The sequence below is a fragment of the Cuculus canorus genome, chromosome 16, assembly GCF_017976375.1.
Source record: "Cuculus canorus isolate bCucCan1 chromosome 16, bCucCan1.pri, whole genome shotgun sequence".
Taxonomy (NCBI): Eukaryota; Metazoa; Chordata; class Aves; order Cuculiformes; family Cuculidae; genus Cuculus; species Cuculus canorus.
Window position 1 is genome coordinate 1,375,113 of NC_071416.1, and position 20,194 is coordinate 1,395,306.

The window sequence follows — 20,194 nt, forward strand, 5'->3', positions numbered from 1 at the left end:
ATAAAGGACAAAATGCTTTTTGGGTGGCAAGAGCAATGACAACCAAATCCCGGAGCAGAGCTTGAGCTGAAGATGGGATTCCCTGGGCTGGGATTCCAAACCACACCAGTACTGGTCCCAGTAGCTGCTGGGGTGTGAGCTGGACGCTCCATGAGGGGCATGGTTGGCATTCCCACACCTCGAGGGCAGCACGGAGGTTGGAGTCAGTCCCTGTAAAACACCGGAGTGTTTCCTAGACCTCATTCTTCGGGCTGGAGTTGGGATGCCCAGGGAGTGCCCCGGCTGCACAGCAGATGGAGCTGGCGCCTTCCGGCTCTCCCATGCCCTTAGAACTGAATTCCCAATTGCTCAGAACTTTGGGAAAAGTTCATTCAGGGGCGCTCTCAAGACTTCACTTTGGTCAGAGCGCGCATCCTTTTCCTCAGCAGTGTGGGGTGAGTCCTGCTGAGCTCAGCTCTGCCGGAGGTGTCTCTGGAGTCTCTGCTGGAAGAAGAGGGTGGCTGGGGTGGCTGCTGGGTGGCACTGCCTCATGCTGGAAGGTGCTTCCCAGAAAACCACGATCCTTGTGACTGGCAGCTTCGCTCCGGCCGCCGGCAGCCCCTGCGCAGAACGGAGCACACTCGGCACTCACAACTGGACAGGCTCCTGGTGAGAGGGGATGGAGTCAAACTCTTCTTGGTGGTGCCCGGTGGTGCTGCCAGGAGCAACGGCCAAAACTTTTGGTTTGAGAGGCTTAGAAGTGATACTGGGATTTTCCCTTGGTTTTAAGCCAGGAGGAAGCACAGCTGTTGGATGAGAGATGGGGAGGGAGGTCCATCCTCGGAGCCACAGCCGAGCTGGTGTCAGTCACACCCCGAGGGGGACTCAGGACTTGGGACCTCAGGGGCTCCTTCTTCCCAGAGCATCCATTATTTGATCTTCTCTCTTGAAACCGCCTGCAGGGCTGCTTGGTGTGCCTTGCTTTGCTTGGGGCTGTGTCCATCACCACTGGCTCTGGGCTGCATAAGCTGGCACATGGCATGAGGCGGCAGCTCCTCGGTGCATCCTTTGGCCACAGAAATTCATGGCTGAGCTGGTTGCCCTGTGTGCTGCATTCCCAGCCGGGCGTTAAGGCTGTCCGGATTGGGGAGGAGGTGTCCAAGGGCCCCGTTTTCTCCACCGGCACTAACCCAAGGAGGTGCTGGGCCTGGGGAAGCTGCAAGACATTTGGAGCAGCTCATGGCACACCGTGTGTTCCCTCACATCCCCAGAGACTTCAACAGGTCTTCACCACCAATCCTGGAGGAAATTAATCTTCTTGCAATCATAAGCAGCCCCTGCACACCAGCGGCGGCCAAGCTCAGAGCAGGCGCGGCAGCTGTGCTCGCACAAGCTCTTTTCTATTTATATTTCACACCATCACAGCGGTTGATGATTGACCAGAAACCTTCAAGGGTGCAGCATAAATACCAGCAGGATGTTCGGCCGCAGCAGCGCGGCCACAGCCGCTCCAGGAGCACCAACCCCATCCTCCCCGTGCAGCCGGAGTGGCACAGGAGCTGCCAAGAGCAAATCCCAAGGACTTTCCTCAGGACAGGGAGGGAAGTGGCATCAGAAGGTCCTGGTCTCGGTGGGGGGATGGGAGCGTCAGCTGAGCCACTGTTTGCTTTGGAAAGCAAAATATTCACACACATTTCAGGAAACGGTCCCACGCTGCGCGGGCTCTCGGCTGAGCGGTGCTGCTGGGATGAGGAGGGGACAGGGGTGAATGTGGGGCTGCTCCCACGCACAACACAGCCGGGCACGGGCACAGCCGGGCTTGGCAGCGCTGGGCACAGAGCCGCCGTGTGCCAGAGAGGCACTTGTGCATACAGCATCTCTCCCACCGCCCCCCGGCAGCGGCCCTGCGGCGGCACCGAGGAGGCACCCCGGGACCCACCGCGGCCTATCCTGGCTGGGATGACCCTTATCCTGGTTGCAATGGCACTCGCCCTGGCTGGGACAGCATTTGCTCTGGCTGGAGTGACACTTATCCTGGCTGGGATGGCCCTTATCCTGCATTAGATGTCCCCTGTCCTGGCTGCGGTGGCCCTTGTCAGCTATGGTGTCGTTCTGTGCTGCCCATCTCCCTCTTACACACCCAAAAATCCCATGAGGTGCCTGGAGTGCCCTCAGGGATTTTCTCGGGCCACGTGCACAGTGTCGAAGGCCTCAGCTGAGCAATGTGTTGGCGGTGTGAAAATGAGAAAACCTCACCGCTATGTGCGTATGTCACAGGAAGCGGCGGCAGCCGCAGCCTCAGCTCCGATCGCACCCAGCTCAGCACCCAGAAACAGCCGGTGCTGTGCAGCAGGACGAGGGCAAACCCAGCGGCTCTGGCGAGGGAATGGGACCCCCGCGTCCCTGAGGACCCACCGTGCGGGCAGCACCCACGGGGAGCCCCCGGGGGTCCCATGGCACCATGGTGACAGCGGCGAGAGGCAGGTGAGTGGGGTTCGCCCTCCCAGGGCAGCAGAGGGCGGGGGGCACGCAGAGCTCACCGCTGTGCAGCTGAGGAAGGGAAGCGGGGAGCGGGATCTCCCCACCGCCCCGAGCTCCCCACGGGCACTGGGACGGGGTGCCCTGCACATGGGAGGCACCGGGCTGGGGCACAACAGCGGCAGACGGTGGGCACGGCCGGGGCTGCGGCCATGGGGCGGTGGGTGCTCTGTCCTGGGGAGCCCTCAGCCCCCCCAGGGCAGCGGGGATGCCGTTTCCTCGAAGGGGTCCCTGGGGAGTTGCCCTCCAGGCTCAGCACCAGCCCCGCGCCCTGTCCCGCTCTGCCTTTCCTGGGAGCCGGTGCTGGTATCGCCCTGTGGCTGTGCCCAGCCCTGGGTGCCCGCATCCCGTCACGGCCACGCCGCAGGGCTCGCGATCCCTCTGCCCGGGGTCGACGGTGTTGCTGGCAGTGGCCTGAGCCTCTCTCTGCCTCCCAGCCGGCAGCCGCTGAGGCCGGGATCCAGGGGCGCGTGCTGAACCCGCGGGATGGGAAGCCTGCCCAGCCAGGAGAAGCCACCCAGCGTCCCACCGGTGGCGGCCCACGCCATGGAGCCCCCGCCGCCCTCCCCAGCCGGTAAGCGCCGGGCAGCAGCCCCGCCGTGGGCTGGGGTGGTGCTGGGGACCCCTGAGCCCCAAACCTTCCCCACAGAGCCCAGCACCTTCCTGGCCCTCTGCGACTTCCCCTCCGGTGCAGGGTCAACAGCCGCCCTGAGAATGGGGGAGCAGCTCCGCGTCCTCTCCGAGTGAGTCCCCACTGCCACCGCGTGCCACCCGCGGGGCCACAGTGGCAGCACTTGTGTTGGGGTGCCCCCCCGCACCCGGCAGCCTCGGCCCCGCAGGACGGCTCGTGCCCTCTCCCCGCAGGGACGGGGAGTGGTGGCTGGTGCATTCCCAGGTGTCTGGCAAGGAGTGCCAGGTCCCCAGCAGCTGCGTGGCCAAGGTCAGGCACAGGTAAACGTTGGGAAGGATCCGTCCCTGGATGAGCCCCAGGGGCCACGGCCCCAGTACCGAGAGCGGGGCCAACCCAGAGGCCAAACCGCTGCCCCTGTGCCAGGACGTCTCGCCCTGGTTCTCCCAGTGGGTCACGGATTTGGGCTGGGGCTCAGGGAGGTGGCGCGGGGTGCTGGGCTGTCCCCAGGGCGTGCGCTGCTGCACCCCAAGCTGTGCCCTCCACCCTGGCCGGGGCAGGACGAGTGCTGGTGCCCCGCGCAGCCGGGAGAGGCTCTGCCAGCGCCGCTGCCCGCGCAGGTGGCTGTACGAGGGCGTCAGCCGGCAGAAGGCGGAGGAGCTGCTGCTCAGGCCGGGCAACCGCAGTGGGTCCTTCCTGATCCGAGAGAGCCAGACCAGGCGAGGTGAGAGCCCTGGCTCCGCGCTCTCCACAGGGCGTCAGGGGTGCATGCGGGGCCCCGTGGGGCTGAGCACCCATCACTCGCCCCGGCAGCGGCCGCTGTCCCTGCTTCACACCGAGCTGCTGCCTCTGCCCCGGGCCCCAAAAGGAAAAGCCCCACAGCTTCCTGCAGCCTTCGGTTAATGGGGAGTGAAAAAGGCCCAACCCCTGACACGAATCAGGGCTCTAAGCATGATGAGGTGGTGACCGGACCTGGCGAGGACATCCTGATGGGTGTCCAGCGGTGTGGCATACACTCTGGCACAGCCCTGCACGGCCCGGGCTGCTCCGACACTGAGGGGGCCACGAGGCTGTCCCAGCACTGCATGGCCCCCAAAAGTGGAGACGTGGGCACAAAGCCCCAGCACGCGGTGCTGCGGCGCCTGGGCCACAGCGGGCAGCGACAGCAGCTCATCCACGTCCCAGCACTCCCCTATCCCCTGGGCCAGAGGGTTCATGGCATGGGGATGGCACAGCGATGCTTGCAGCCGCACCACCCTGTGGGGAGCAGGATGCTGCCAGCCACCACCTTTGGGTGATAGAGCCCCCAGCGTGGCAGAGCAGAGCGGTGCTGAGCAGGGTGGGTGCCCGCAGCCCGGCCACGCGCCCCTCGCCCTGTGCCCCGCAGGCTGCTTCTCGCTGTCGGTGCGCCACAGCACGCGCAGCTCCTGGGACTCGGTGACGCATTACCGCATCCACCGCCTGGAGAACGGTTGGCTCTACATCTCGCCCCGGCTCACGTTCCCCAGCCTGCGAGACCTGGTGGAGCACTACTCCGGTAACGCCGCCACCCCCCGTGCCCCCGTCTGTGTGTGGGGCGCTCTGTGCCCTGCAGGGAGTGGGAGGGGAGGTGGTGGCTGGTCCCCTCCACCCCGGTGTCCTCGGGGTTGGGGTGCACAGGGGACCCTGCTGACCGTGCCCGCTGCCCGCCCAGAGTTCGGAGAGGGGCTGTGCTGCACGCTTAGGGAGCCCTGCTCCGTGGAAGGGGCGAGGGTGGCCACAGCCCCTGCCTTGCCCACTGTGGTGAAGAAGCCACCGCTTAGCTGGGACAAGATTGACAGGTAGGGACTCCGGGGAAGGGGCTCCTCTCCCTGCCTGTGCCCTACGCCCGGGGCCGGGGCTGCCTGCTGACCCCCGTCTGCTCCTGCGCAGCTCCATGCTCCTCTCAGAGGCCGCGTCTCTGCCGGAGGAAGACTCTCCCATCAGCCTGGGCCTGCGGGAAGCCATCAGCTCCTACCTCCTCCTGACGGATGCTCCCGAGCAAAGCCCCACAGGGAAGGGGGCAAAGAGCAGCTGAGGGCAGGGCCACGCTTGGCCGTAGCCCCACAGCAGGTGCCGGCCCTCGGCACAGCCTTCGCCTGGTTCCAGCCACCATCGCTCTCCGATGCCGCGGGAGCCGAGTGCCCACAGGCTGCTGGCTTGGACAGCCGGCGGCAAGGTGGGAACTGGCAGGCTTTGGTGCCGAGAGCCTGTCCTCCCCCAGGCTGCGTGGTTTTGGCTGTGTTGTCTGAGAACCCTGAGCATCGCCTGGAGCCCACGGTGGAGGCAGAACCTGAGAGGGGCCCTGCCTGCCCCAAGGGCTGTGTCGGGGTCCCCACCCACGCGCTCCCCAGCAGCAGGGAAACCGGATGCAAATGCACAACAAGCCAAAGCCCAGCCTGGGTCAGGGAACAGCCTGACCCCACCAGATCCCCAAGTTCATGCACAGACTTCTTTGGGGTTGGTGTCCGTGCAGGACAGGGCCCGTGGGCAGCAGCCACAGCCCCTCCTTGTCTCACCCTCAGCTTGCCAGGAGCAGCGGAGCAGCAGGAGAGAGGAACCCAGGCTCTTACTGCGGTCAAAGCAGCTGATTTTCATGCCTTTTAACACATGGATTGCACTGGCTTTAAGGTCTATAAAACAATCCCACTGGACATGCAGCAATAACCTTAATTAAAGGGCATCTCGTTCAGGGTTTGTGGCTAAATCGTGAACTGTCAGCTGCAGCCGCAGAGCCGGTTCCACCCACTGCAGCCGGGGATTGCCCCTGCCACAGGCATCACCCCCAGCCCTGCCCACAGGGCTCCCCAAGCTGGGGCAAGTCAAGGGCCGTGGGACAGCTCTGGTCCTCAGCCGCCTCGCTTAGGGCAAAGGAATGTGCCCTAGGGATTAAAATACATTTAACATCACAAGTCCTGTTCTGGGAGCAATGGGGAAGCAAAGGGTGCACCTCAGGACTATGTGATATCAAAGGACAGAATGCAAATACTCATGTCTAAACTCGATTTAAGCTACATCTCTGGGCTGGGGAGGGGCCTTAAGAGCAGCACAAAGGCCTCAGAACAGCAACGCTCCTGAGGCTCTGCTTTCAACAGCCCCTTATCAACAAAGCACATCTGGGGAAAGTGCACAGAGCTTCCTCTGTGGTGAGAACTGGTGCAGAAGCAATTCTGCTGCTTGGTGACATCCCTCCCTTTCCTCTGCACCCAGAGGCTGGTGCAGCAGGACTTGCCCCCGTCCCTTATCGGCAGGTTTCCTGCCTCTGACATGCTCGAATCTCCCCTTCATTTTCATGTCTGGTGAGTTTGCCCTTGCAAACCCACCATTGCTTTCTCATTTCCTTCCACACCACAGCCCGGAGCTTTACACACTGGCTCAGCTGTCGGCCTCAAGCCCAGGTGTCTCTTCAGCACAGGACGCAGATCAGCGTTTATCCCTCAGCCCTGACCTTGCCCCACAGCCACCTGACCCCCTGCTGTCACCCCTGGGCCCCGAGGCAGCTCAGAGGGCTTCGCTTTCTTTAGTTTCGCCATTAGACTCACAGAATGGTTTGGGTTGGAAGGGACCACAAAGCCTATCCACTTCTACCCCTGCCATGGGCAGGGACACCTCCCACTGGATCCAGTTGCTTCAAGCCCCATCCAACCTGGCCTGGAACACCTCCAGGGATGGGGCAGCCACCACTGCTCTGGGCAGCCTGGGCCAGGGCCTCCCCACCCTCGCAGCAAAACATCTCTTCCTTCTCAATCTCCCTTCTTTCAGCTCAAAACCATCCTCCCTCATCCTATCCCTGCCCTCCCTGATCCAGAGCCCCTCCACAGCTTTCCTGGAGCCCCTTTCAGTACTACAAGTTGCTCTAAGGTTTCCCCACAGCCTTCTCTTCTCCAGGCTGAGGAACCCCAACTCTCTCAGCCTGTCCTCGTACAGGAGGTGCTCCAGACCTCAGATTGTCTCCGTGCCGTCCTCTGCACTCACTCCAACAGATCCACATCCTTCCTGTGCTGAGGACTCCAGAACTGGATGCAGGGTTCCAGGTGGGGTCTCACCAGAGCAGAGCAGAGCAGCAGAATCCCCTCCCTGGCCCTGCTGGTCCCACTGCTTTGGATGCAGCCCAGGACATGGTCAGGTTTCTGGGCTGCAAGGTTGCCGGCTCATGTGGAGTTTCTCATCCCCCAGCACCCCAAGCCCTTCTCCTCGAGGCTGCTCCCAATCCATTCTCCACATGGGCTGGATTTGTGCTGGGATTGCCCTGACCCAAGAGCAGGACTTTGCCCTCGGCCTTGTTCAACCCCATGAGGTTCGCACAGCCTACCCAGGTCCCTCTGGATCCGTCCCTTCCATCCAGCATGTCAAACTCACCACACGTTTTGGTGTTCTTGGCAAACTTGCTGAGGTGCCCTCAGTCCCACTGCCCACATCTGCGACAAAAATGTTAAACCCCCCCTTGCCCCAAAATCAGCCCCTGTGGAACAGCACTCGTCACTGGGCTCCTCTTGGACATCGCGCTGTGGACCACAACTCTGAGTGCAAACATCCAGCCAATTCCTTATCCACTGAGACGTCCATCTGTTACATCCATATCTCCCCTCTGTAGAGACAGGATATCATGCAGGACAGTGCCAAATGCTTTGCAGTAGCCCAGGTAGGTTATGTCGTTACTCTTCCCTCATCCCTCCACGCTGTAGCCCCATCACAGAAGGCCAGCAAATTGCTCAGGCATGATTTGCCCTTAGTGAGGCCATGCTGGTTGTCCCCAATCACCTCCTTATTTTCCACATTTCAGCAGAGTTTCCCAGAGGATCTGCTCCATGATCTTGCCAGGCACAGATACGAGACTGACCAACCCGGAGCTTCCCAGCAATTCCTGTGATCCTTTTTTAAATATGGGGGTTACGTTTCCCCATTTCCAATCACTGAGAGCTTCTCCAGACCATGACTCCTCAAATACAATGGATAGCAGCTTAGCAACTTCATCCACCAGTTCTCTTGGGATCTGCGGATGCAGCTCATCAGGTCCCACGGACTCGTGCACCTTCATGTTACTTACATGATCCTGAGCCTGATCCTCTCCCACACTCTGCCTGTGCCTCCTGGAGCCCTGCCAAGCAAGACTGACGCATAAAGTCATCGAGTTCCTCAGCCTTCTCCATATCCTGGGCAAACAACCTGGTTTGATTCTATCTGAACTTTAGCTTTCCTAACTTGATCCCTGTTTGCTCGGACAATGTCTCCATTTTCTTCCACCCTCTTCAGGCTTCCTTTTTGTGTGTGTTTGTCCAGGAGTTCCTCATTGATCCATGTAACAGTGCACGTACACAGCCTACGTGACTTAAACCCCCCAGGAGGCACACACAACTCCTCCCGAGCCCACGCAGCCAGCATCCCTGAACAATGGGAAACAGGGCCCGATCACCCTAAAACCCTTGGCACAGAGCATTAACCAACAAGACACCAGGTACCGTTCAGCCTTTACTGACCAAACACCTCCACGGCAGGCGAGCACCACCAGCACAAATGCCCTACAGGCAAAACATGCTGAATTCCAGCTGCTTTGTTGTTCTGGTCTCAGTTTTGCTGCCTGTGTGTATGTTCTGAGAGGAAAAAACACCGTGGTATTTTCTATTTTCACCTCCCCGTCTGTTAGAACATGGGCTTTGTTTGGTCACCCGCTGCAGGGATTCAGCAGAGAGGAGCTGTGCTCTGTGTTTTCCCTTCACAAGAGCTGCTGGGCAAATACCAAGGATTGGTACGAAAGTATGGAATCCTCTCAATAACTGCAATAGCCTGAGGTGTCAACACCACCATGGGAAGGACAATCCAATGCTCCCGTGATCTGATGCGATGCCAGTGCTGCTCCTCTGGAATTACAATGAGCATGACCAATGCTGGATAATGACCAGCAGCAGATGATGTAATGAGAGGAGACAATACTTGGGTCAAATAACAGTGAGAACATTACAAGAGCTGTGTCAGGTTTCTTAGGCTGAGGAACATCACAGAGAACGTCCCCACCTGCCAAAAGTCTCAACTGCCTTGTGATGGAAGTCTGCCCCTACGAACATCTGAACATCACACAAGGACAATGATCAGAGGGCATATTCCAGAATATGGAACACAGCGCAGCACACATTGCAATGAGTTATTTCTAATTCAGATCCTGACCTGATCAGCAAAGACCTACATGATTTGATTGAACCATGAAACACAAACGCCTGGCTCTGCCATCAGCAGCAGAACCTTCTCCAGGCTTCACTAGCTGGGCTCTAGCAGGGATGCACCCTCTGGCCTTAAAACCCAGGAGTTTGAGAGGAATCTTGGTTTGAGAACAAAATTAGGAAGGCCAGTTTGTTAGGACAATGGAATAAATTTTTCTTCCCACCAGGGAAACTGAGACAGGAAAAGATGGGTTCAGAAACACACCTGAGGGCACATCTGTGCCTGCCCTGCCTTCAGGCCCCCCTGTGCCAGGAACACTTTCCCCATGTCCGAGCTCACCCCCTCCCCGTGCCCGTGCCTTTGCTCTGCATGGATCATTCAAACACAGCAGAAGCTCCTTCCCTCGCACTAATGCCGACACAGCGCTCGCTCACACGGTGATCACTTCGCTTCAACGCCCAGTCTGCTGCTGCCTGGAGTACGACAGCAGCTTTCAGAACCTCACAGGCACTGCACTCACACATTGCTCCCTTCTAGCTCAACCCTCCCAAGCCCATCGGCAGCTCAGCTGCCAGCCTGCTGCCACCTGGGAACTGCAGAGAGATTGTTTTTCTCCATGCAGTCTGCTGGGCACAGCCCAGAGCTCCGTCACAGTTCACCTCGTCTCAGGACTGTCCCGGTCAGGAATGCCTTCAGGTCTCCAGCCGCAGCGAGTCCTCACACACTTCAGACACTGCGCGCTGTGCTGCTCTGGTCAGAGTGGCATCCTACCCAAGAGCCAAGCCCTGAACCGATCAGAGCCAGCAGCCGCTCTCATCACGCTGCCAGATACCGCGCAGCACCCTGGGACGCTGCTCCTTCAAACAGGGACAAGAATGAGAGTCAGACTACAGGTCCTAAGGTATTACATGTGTTAGGATTTGGGAATAAGATGTACGAGCACCTCGCTAAAACAATATCCAACATAAACCAATATCTTGCAGTTTACCCACTGAGAATATTTATGAGATCTGGAATACAATCCTTACTTCAGGACCAGGTAAGATCCACATTCCCATCAAACTACAGCACCTGCATTTCAATGCCATGGGAAGAAAAAGAGCCAAGAATTATTTTATTGAATAATTATTACTTGAAATACAGACTTTACTACAACATAACCAACAAAAACCTATTTATTTATTTATTCCAAACACCAGGATACAGAAGTTTTCAAGTTTTGCAGATATTGCTCCAAAGCAGAACTCTATATACAGCGCCCTCGGTCCGATAGTGCATAAACAGAGACAAATACACGCAGGTACCCACAGTGCAATGTTTGCTCATTCCATCACGGCTCCACGTTGCATTCCCTCACCAGTGAGTAAAAGAAATTAAAGAAGTGCCCTGCCAAACTGAACTGTTGGCACAGAGTAAGTAACAACAATGTGGAAGCCTGCAAAAACAGGGACAAAACTGAACCCAGGCAGAGCACAAAAATCTTTCCTGAACAGGAGAAACACTGCTCTATTTTAAATAAACAGTTTCACGTTCTCTGCAAGGGCTTCCCAGCTCTACGGAAGGAAAACGATCCCAGGGTTCCCCATCCCGCTCACCCACCAGACCTGCCTTTTCTCCCACACCTGCAGTGCTGCCCCGGCAAAGCAAAGTGCACACAAGCACCCCCAGAGCAAGCGCCTGGGAAGGAGAAGCTCCACGCTGAGTGCAAAGCCTGGGAGCTTCCCTGTGCTCAGCCCTCCAGGGTTAAGTGCCCGCTGACAGGCTCACAGCAGCTCTGCTCTTCCCGAGGTGTCTGGCCAGAGTGCCTACCCTACGGATTCCAACCAGGGAACACTGCTTTGCTCGGTCTCACCTCGAAAACCCCAACACAGCTGCCCGGGTACTCCTGACGCTGTCTCAGGTGTTTGGTTCCCTCCACCTGCTCTGGAGTACGCAGTATCCATGAATCTGGGTGTTGTTAACAGGAAGGAGATGAGGTGTAAGCATTGCTCTCAGTGCCAGAGAGAGAAGTGATGCTTAAATACAGGTAAGCTTTACAGAATTGCGTTACAGAAAAATAAGTTTATTTTTCTGCTGTACATGTATTCACTATGTCCCAACCAGTACTACAGAACTGAGAGACAAATGATTCCCTGAAGTGAGTCTGGGCACAAAAGCCTCCACCACTGCCTAGAGTAGCCTCATTATTTTGTTTTTTTTCCAAGGAAATAAAATGTTCACTGTGTAGATACTGTTAACTGCTACAATAATATCGGGTATTTCAAGTTTACATCATTCTTTGCAGTACACAAACATTACAGATTCATATCCCAAATTAATACTTCATACAGTTTTGGGCCTTCTGATTAGAGCTGTGCTCAGCTTTTACCCTTTGGTGGTACCGTCACACACAATAAAATCAAGGACAGAAATTCAGCTCCTTAAGGACACCCTCTCCCTGCACAAACAGCTTCCGCTGCCCACAATGAACTTGACTTGGTGACATCTGGGAAGCAAACCTCAAGACAGAGCCGTTATTTACAGAGCTATGATCTGCAGCTGAAAGACTTTTAGTATCTCAAATACTTACAGTACACCCACATTTCAAAAGGGACTGTGTAATGGGACTCGAACATCAGCAGCATCTCACCCGGCTCTCACAAAGTAATACAAACCAAACTGAAGGTATAAAAAGGGACTTTGTGAACATAACCCACTCGCTGCCTGCAAGGACAGCACCTCATGCATAGATCGTGAGGCTTTATTTACACAAATATAAAATAAACTGATCCCCCCAACCAAACATTCATAGATTAAGTCTTTACAACGAACACGTTCAGAGTATCGTAAAGAGTCTACGTTTCAAAATATAACCGGAATGGCAACTATTAACAGGTGGGTAGAAAACTACAGTGCATCCATTACAGACCCTGCTGAAGTCGGGAACTCCGAGCACACTCCAGTCTTCCCCCAGCCGAATTCCACACTGCCACAGCCAGGGTATCCTCCAGCACCGCTTTGGGAGGCACAGGACAGCCAGATTCAAGAGCTCAAGGATGCACAACGAACGTGGGTTTCCCCAGTACCAAGCCGTGTGATAGTGACAGGATAAATATGGAAAACAATCATTGATTGGGAACATAAGTGCAATACCGCCATGACCTTCTGCTACATCACTGAACACAACACAAGCGGGGCTCAGGCCACCTTCACGGAACAGTTCATGGTTAAGAGCTGGACATTCATACTGACTATGTCTGAAAACTGTTATAACATCACCTAATGATTAAATACTGTGTGCTATTATGCATAAACCAGAAGGAATAAACCATGACACAAGTCACTTAAACTATGCAAAGTTATTTACAACCTCTGTCAATTGAACATTTTTGGCTCTTAGAACTCTGTTCTTCAGTGGCACAATTTGTCGTTAATTTAATTACGCAAAGTCTACCGTTTCAATGAGCGACTGGTAAGGAGTGAAAATTTAAGTATAACTGATATAGCAACACACGGCCTCTGAAGACAACAGTGTGACCTCTTCCACGTTGTTATAATTGCCTAATAACAACAAAACTATGATGAGATAAAATAACCTTTTTGCTGTTCTTTAAACAGCATTTCTTCACAAGTCCCTGAAGTCAATCTGCATCCCATGCAACCAGCATGCTAATCTCATTTAAATACAGAGCTGTTCACATCAGATGCTCCAACTTCGCACTCAGCAAGTCTCCAACATTTTCTAGTCTCACGTTGAGCAACAGAGCGCAATCTGCTGCACTTTGCCCAGGTCCGTTATGAGCTGCTTTATACAATGTTTGAGCTGTGGGAGTCGGGCTAGTGGTTCTGGCGGTTCCAGCTCTCCCGTGTAATCCAGCCAACTCTCCAAAACTGCAAAGACAAACAAAACTGTCACTCCCCTAGTTCCCAGCAAACACAGCACCTCAAGTCACAAAACAGGAATTCCTTATATCCTTTGTGAATTTTGAGTGCAGGCAGTGGGCAATATTTCTAACACTTGGTATTTGAAAAATCAGAAACCTAGGCTCCTCACACTCATCTCTGCAGAAAAAAAGCAGATGTTCCTAGGAGAAAGCAGGGAAGGCACACTCGGGACTAGATATTGTGAGACCTGGAGCTAAACTTCCTCTGATCTGTATCAATTCCAGAGCAGGGACACTGCCGCAAAGGAAGTTGGCACCATCAGAATTCCTGTAAGGATGGTACTACACAGTGGTGTCACTGAGATCCTACTAGGACAGGACTGTACCAGTGAAAGAAGGTTGTCATCAACACACGATACAATTGGCCAAGACAGAAAGAACAGCCCAGCAGAAAATGGGATGAAATCCAAGTGCACAAAGAGCAGACAACCGCACTGAGCATATGCATCCCTGCTCTAACGCAGGATACAAAACCCAGCCACTCTGCTGACCTAAGACACAGGAGGTGGTGGGAAACAGCCAGGGAAAGGCGGTCACATCGAGCTATGGTGAGCGCAGGGGACAGGACACAGGGAGACTAAAACCTTGAAGACGGAACAGGTCTGCTGGAATAGCAGCAGTGGCTGCTGCCACTAACCAGATGCCAGGCAGTTCCACCTACGGGCAGTATCTGCGGCAGAACTACTGGGCATGACCCAGCTGCTGCCACATCCAGCCCTGACACAAGAACCTTCCTGATCAGAAGAGCAGTGCTCAGAGGAGCTTTCCAGCTCAGCATCAGACAGCCTGACTTCTGGAACTAGAGCTTCTTCATTTATTTTTTTTTCATTTATTTTTTCAGGCACCATGATTACAGACCTGACTCATCTTTATTACCCAAAATATTCCTTTTCGGCATGTTACTGAGCTACCAAGAGAGGACTCTTCCTTTGGCCAAGGTGACAGTCCCTTGCAATAAAAGCTGTGGCTGTAGCCACTTAAAGATGTAAAGGAAGAACTATCCCGGACCGTTTAATATTACACAAAGGGTTTAGAAGTTTTCCATTACCAGGAAAACAAATTTCAAGAGACATTTAAACAAAGAAATCAGTGCACAAGGTTCCCATCTATTCCTGTCTCTTCCAAAGAGGCAACCTGGAATAGGCTGAAACAGTCAGCGCCCTGGAATAACAGGGAAGTTCAGGCACAGAGAAGCACTATGGGAAGTGACAAAAACCTGAAAGCAAAAAGACATGGAAAGTATTCCACTACATCTGATATGTAGTATCATATCAAGTATGCGGAGGTGACTTAACTAGAACTTTTTCTGTACAGTTCTGCTCAGTCTTAGCTTGATCTTTGTTTCAAAAGCTGCACCCCAGCAGCACGCCTGTCTTCTATCAGTTAATGCAGTAAATCTGACAAAGCAATGCTCATCTCTTTGTAGGCCTGCAGCAGTAAAGTTCAAGTTAACATGTTTTGAACAGATAGTTTAGTTAAATATGGTTCATTTTTCAACGGAAGAAAGTTACCTACCATCTAGCTCCTTCTCGATGAAATCCATTCTGTGTATGACTTCATCTTGCAGAGACTCCACGTGAGCTAGGAGGTTCAGCTGCCACTGCAGCTGTGAGTTCACAACTCCTTCTTCGTCTTTTTCCAGCATTTTCATTTCAATGGTGTCTTCTGGAGAGGCTTTCTTGGGGACAGGCTCTCTCACCTAGCAGAAAGACACACACTGATGTTTATTACAACGGGAGAGAACCAGTGAGCCAGACAGGCTGGTCCATACTGCTACCCAAGGCAACGGCTCAGCTCAGGCCAGCGGAGGAGAGAGACTCCCCGAGAGGAGATCACACTGAGGCACTCTGGGCAAGAGGATCAACGTGTTAACACGGACACACTTCCACTGATATTTTGCTCAGACCTGTTCTTCGCACTTCACAAGCCTCTGCGTTTCATAAGGTAACACAGACATCGCTCCCTGCCAACTCCCAGCTGAAAGGCACCACACTGAATCCGTGCATCCTAAGGATCAGCAAAGTCATTTATGACATGATGGTAATCAACTAAAGAGCAGAGGATTTTGCAGTGAGAAGGGATTTTTCCTGAAGGAGCCTGATCTCACTTCTACTAAAACTTTCATGGAAGGATCTAGAAAAATCCACTACCACCAGTGACACAGCCTACTACACTGCCAGTAGCCTGGATTCTCTTTTCATCGTTCTGCTGAAACACGACAGAATTTACACAAATCCTCCTAAGAGACTGCAAAAGTGAAACATATGCCTTTCTGGGCAATACAAAGCCACGTCAATCGATTTGACAGAGAAGTTAAAAAGAACATAAATTGCTGCTTACATACGCATGAAATAAAAGCTAAACCATTTTTTAATCTAAAAAACAGAGAGGTCAGTATTTCCCAGAGGCTCTCACATTTCTCAGGCCATAGTTCATACAACTTGGTTCTAACTAATTGAAGCAAGTTGTCTGCATTGGGGTATAGGAAGGAAGGCCTTGGATAGAGCCGAGAGAGAGGAAAAAGCCCCTCCACAGCTCTCCTGTAGCCCCTTTCAGTCCTGGAAACTGCTCTAAGGTCTTCCTGAAGCTTTCTTCCACTCACCAGAGACTTATATTGACTATCACGACTTTTCAAATGTCACGGAGAGTGGCTGGGCAACCAAGTCAGCCAATTCCCTCGGGACTCTAGGATGTGACTTCAGGTTCCTCAGGTGGCCAAGAACCTGATCCTCCCCTACAGCAGGAGAGGCTTTACGCCCTGGTCCCCTTCTTGTTGCCCATTAACCCAGGGAGGGGTAAGGAGAGTGGTTGCCAGTGAACCTGGAATCAATTCAGTTAATGTAACTATGAAAGCAATGCAGCAACAAGATGGAAATAACTAAAAGCCAGACCATCGGTGTATCTGGTAGCACCACACATGCTTGTCCTGTTCTCTCTGCCATGTTGCTAGTGTTTATTTTGATATTTGACAGCCATATATAAGCAGCGACGAACTGCCAGCGGGCCACAATCCACAATCCACCGACTGTGCACATGGTTTAAGGGCCAGAAGTCCTTTTTGACCTAAATTTTTTTCTTAAATTATTTGAAATGCAGGAGCTGACCATGTCTGTCACTTCAATTCATATTGGCAACTTGAATTTAACCACATAGGAAAAATCTAACGCAAGCAGACAAACTAAATGCTCTTAGAGAGAGCCAAGTTTCGTGCTTTGCCAGCAAACACATCCTCTGCGCAGAGAGGGTTATTTTAATACAAATACCTTAGAGTAATTGTGTTTGGATTCATTTTCCACCTTGCATATTTCTCGGTCCAGATTCCAGCCAAATCTCTCTGACAGGGCGTCATCCCTGTTCTCCCTTATTCTATTTACTCCATCGTCCATAGCTGAGCCTCTTGTCTCCACAACCAGTCTCTGCTCTATCGCGGGGTAGTACGCCCGAGGCTTCTGGTAGCAGTGCTCGCTCGTGATGTAAGACTCTTCAACAGAAGGCACGGGTGAGGGTTTCTCAGCCGTCCCATTCCAAGTTCTGTAACTCGACATCTCCTCCTTGCAGCAGCTTTCCTCAATGTGAATGATGTGTTTCGTGTGAATTTTTTCATCCACTGTGATGTGCTTCCATGGGTGGCACCAAAGCTTCAGATCAGGATGCTCTTTGTTTCTGTTCAAACATAAAGAAAGTAAAACATTCACCAAATTTAAACTTCAAAGTGACTGAGCAGACTATCCTATTACATAAAGAAATTAAGAATACTGAACCACTATATGCTTTAATGACCATAATCAGTAAAACAAACCCCAAGTGTTCTAAAATATCATTTCACAGTCCCCAACTGTCTATCCTCCTACACTCTTGTTAGGTTCACTACTTCCATTTCTGTAACATAGTATAAGCCAAGTGCTGGCATTAAGAAAAAACTGAAATTTGAAATAGGTACATTCAATTTTTCACCAATGTTGCCCCTGAAGAAGCACTCTACTTCAACATCTGCAACTTAGTAACAGCATAAACTAATTTTTACTGGGATATTTTTAATAGTATTTAGACAGGTAAGTCAAGGACACCAAAGCTAAGCTAAGCTTTTAACAATTTTCAACACCAGTAAAACAAAAAGACCCCCTCAAACCACACAGTATCAAACTTCAGCCTGTAGTCCCCCAACATAAACTTTCACTTTCAATCTCCTGATCCTTTACAATCCTCTAATAACAACCACAACTGGGAACCTGGGGTGGTGCTGTAGAATGTCTTTATTATTCCCTTTAAAGCTTTTCTTTAAAACCTAATTTTTTTAATCCCCTGCCTGGGACACTAACACAGCATATGCCCCCTGCCTGCTTCCCACAAAAATCCTTACTGTAATTGTTTTGACTGATCCGTTCCAGCAAGCAGAGATAACTATAGGGACCACATTCTTACATGGTATGACAAACAATCTCGAGTGAGCGTTGTAACTGGTGCTGTTGTTCCACGTGTCTGTCGGGCATTACAACAGCAGTAAAAAGGAGAGCAAAGCAGGATCCATCTGTGTATCCTCAAAGGACAGGCAGCTTATCTGGCACAGGCTGCAAGCCTGCAGCAGCAAACCCTGCCCCTAATGCCCCTACATTCAGCTGCATGGGAAGGAGGGGTCTATCCCGAATTCCCACTCTCTGCTTCCTTGCAAGCAGAGGCAGACAGAATTGCTCCATTAGCTGATCCAGCTTCTCCAGCTGTCAGCAAAACATCATAGTTTTACTTCCCGAGTACCTGGTTTCTAATCTGTTCTTCTGTAGCTAAGGTTTCTTCAGTGTCTACCGAGGGAGCTACAGCTGGTACACCTGCCCAGGGGCTTGCTCGGACCACTCCGATGAGCGCTTCTCCCTCCCAGGACTGCTGACTGCCATTCCCTTGGGGAACAGTCCTGCAGGAGCGCCGAGAAAAGCGACAACTAAGCATTCAGTTACCAAAGCCTTCTGTTCCAGCTCTACTAATATTCTGCACCTAAAGGCACTGTTTCGCTCAGCAAAGAGCAAGGGATAACTTGACAGGGGACAGAAAATCGACAGATGAGCACCAGCTACATGAAGATGACAATCCAAGTGCTTCACCCCTTGGCAGCCCTGTGACAATTGCGTTCTGAAGGCTGGTGCTCCCTCTCACTGCACCGAAGCAATCACCGTTACCTCTGGTTCTCTGCCACCTCCTTGAAATACTGAGCAACACTCTCCTAACAAATTCACGCAGCTGAAAGCCTCTCGTCTCCCCTAGAAGGTGGATCTGCAGAAATACAATCATCCTTCTAACACAGCATTTTCAAAAATCCTTCCTGATTTACGTAATGATAAAGCAAACGGGGGCCACAGCTTTGAACAAGACGGTCCTAAAGGGACCACACCTCTTAATTAATCCAGGTCACCACACCAAATCAGGATGGGAGAGAAAAGAACCAAAGCCCATAACAAGCATCACATACCCACCTGGTGTTCCCTACCTCAGTGCTCTGCCAGTCTCCATTTACTCTACAACTAGAAAGTCACAACCTACTGTCTTGCTATTCCAGAAAAGGCCTAAAAAGCCATCTGACAATATTTATGTTCCACCTTCTCTGAAGAGGAAAGGGATTACGTACAGATCTGACTAAAGGATACCACACTGGAAAAGCAAAACCTGCTGTTAAATTGCTACTCTCTTGCCGTTATCATTATTGCATTGTTGAAGCATTGTTGGTGCTGCCAGTGCCCCACTGCAGCCCCACTGATAAGGGGAAACCTTCTCACAAGTGCTGTCAACACTAAACTCTTTGCTTTCCAAGTACCTGCTGCTGTGCAATTTATCAACTAATAATTTCTAAATATGCAATTCAATCAATTTAAAACTGCTGGATTTGAGTTAGAAAAAGATTTATTGAGTCATCATAACTCAAGTATTTCTTTAAACAGGAAAGGATGCAGAAAACTCAATTTCTACATTGACTACAGAGTATGCTATTTTTTCATGTAGATCTGTAAAAACCTTTGTGCAGAAATGAATTGCTGTGGGTTGCTGGAGGTGCACCTGCTCTCCCATACATCACAGCAACCCATTACGCTGAACAAAGATGTGATTTCTGCTGGAAAAGCTTATTTAGAGTTAGTGGGATGGAGAAGGCAAGTGTTGTAAGATGCTGCCATAGGCTATGTGCTTATCCTCTTCCTACTGCTTACACCTTCTTAGGTGCTTCAGGAGAAGCTGATATTAGTTTTCTCCTTCTTTCCTTCGTACCTTCCCAACCCTTCTATACACACAATCATTTTACACTCCTCAACACACAAACAGTTTTTAAACAGCCAAGTTCTTTTCCAACACCACATTAGCAATTCAAACTATGTTGGCAAATATCCAAAGCAGCACAAAGATAAGTGTGAATTTCTGGTTATTTTTCTATTTGAACTCGGATTCACAGTGAGAACATGCCGACTGACAGTTAAATAATACTGCTTACTGTAGTATGCTCATCTTCAGCTGCAGTCCATGCAGTACTTCTATCACTCTCTGCACATCACCAAGAAGCTGATGAGTGGCTACGATCTTCTTGGCATTCTGGTGGGAATAATTTTCTTCCAAAAAGGCTAAGCCATGCATGTGACCATTACTTAACCACTCCTTCTCATACCAGTACTTTAAGCTGGATCTCTGACCTAAAACAACAGTAACGAGCGTGTTAAAACAAAGCATTAACTACAGCACATTAACATTACTACTAGTAATTCAAAGTCTTGCAAGAGCTTATTTTTCTTACCAACAGTACCAATACAGATTCTGTAACAGCAGACAAAACCCTGAAGGCACAAAGAACTTGTGAGGTGGGAAGTGAGATAATAACCTCAGTCAAACCCCTCCACCCATCTGTAAAAGCCTTCCAATGCCAAATTCTGCCAGAGCACAGCCACACTAAGGAATTGCAGCTGATGCACTGAGAAGGGTATTT

The 20,194-nt window shown here is 52.2% G+C and overlaps 2 protein-coding genes across 27 annotated transcripts in view; one reads left to right on the forward strand and one right to left on the reverse strand.

Annotated features, from left to right (window-relative positions):
• On the forward strand, nt 1–6,716 carry SLA2 (Src like adaptor 2). 18 transcript variants are annotated; one of them, XR_008452624.1, is made up of 8 exons: nt 4–2,463; nt 2,955–3,091; nt 3,167–3,260; nt 3,382–3,468; nt 3,706–3,869; nt 4,533–4,682; nt 4,839–4,965; nt 5,057–5,194. XR_008452624.1 is itself a non-coding variant. In XM_054081663.1 (8 exons), the coding sequence occupies exons 2-8, from the start codon at nt 3,004–3,006 to the stop codon at nt 5,199–5,201; spliced, it is 795 nt and encodes a 264-aa protein (XP_053937638.1). In that variant the 5' UTR covers nt 9–2,463; nt 2,955–3,003; the 3' UTR covers nt 5,202–6,219. The 18 variants fall into 18 exon arrangements, 13 of the variants coding, with proteins under 13 accessions (XP_053937631.1, XP_053937628.1, XP_053937627.1 ...); XM_054081663.1 differs by having other exon boundaries at nt 9–2,463; nt 3,766–3,869; nt 5,057–6,219; XR_008452622.1 differs by having other exon boundaries at nt 3–2,463; nt 3,382–3,869.
• A 3,783-nt stretch (nt 6,717–10,499) lies between these two features.
• The window catches only part of PHF20 (PHD finger protein 20), a 71,856-nt gene continuing 62,161 nt past the window's right edge, over nt 10,500–20,194 (reverse strand). For 7 of the 9 annotated variants that reach the window (XM_054081650.1, XM_054081643.1, XM_054081645.1 and 4 more), the window contains 4 exons: nt 19,709–19,904; nt 16,506–16,905; nt 14,758–14,941; nt 10,500–13,189 (listed from right to left, as the gene is read on the reverse strand). In XM_054081650.1, the coding sequence (XP_053937625.1) occupies nt 13,047–13,189; nt 14,758–14,941; nt 16,506–16,905; nt 19,709–19,904 (923 nt within the window). In that variant the 3' untranslated portion in view covers nt 10,500–13,046. The remainder of the gene's footprint in view (nt 13,190–14,757; nt 14,942–16,505; nt 16,906–19,708; nt 19,905–20,194) is intronic. The other 2 variants (XM_054081649.1, XM_054081651.1) reach the window with 2 other exon arrangements.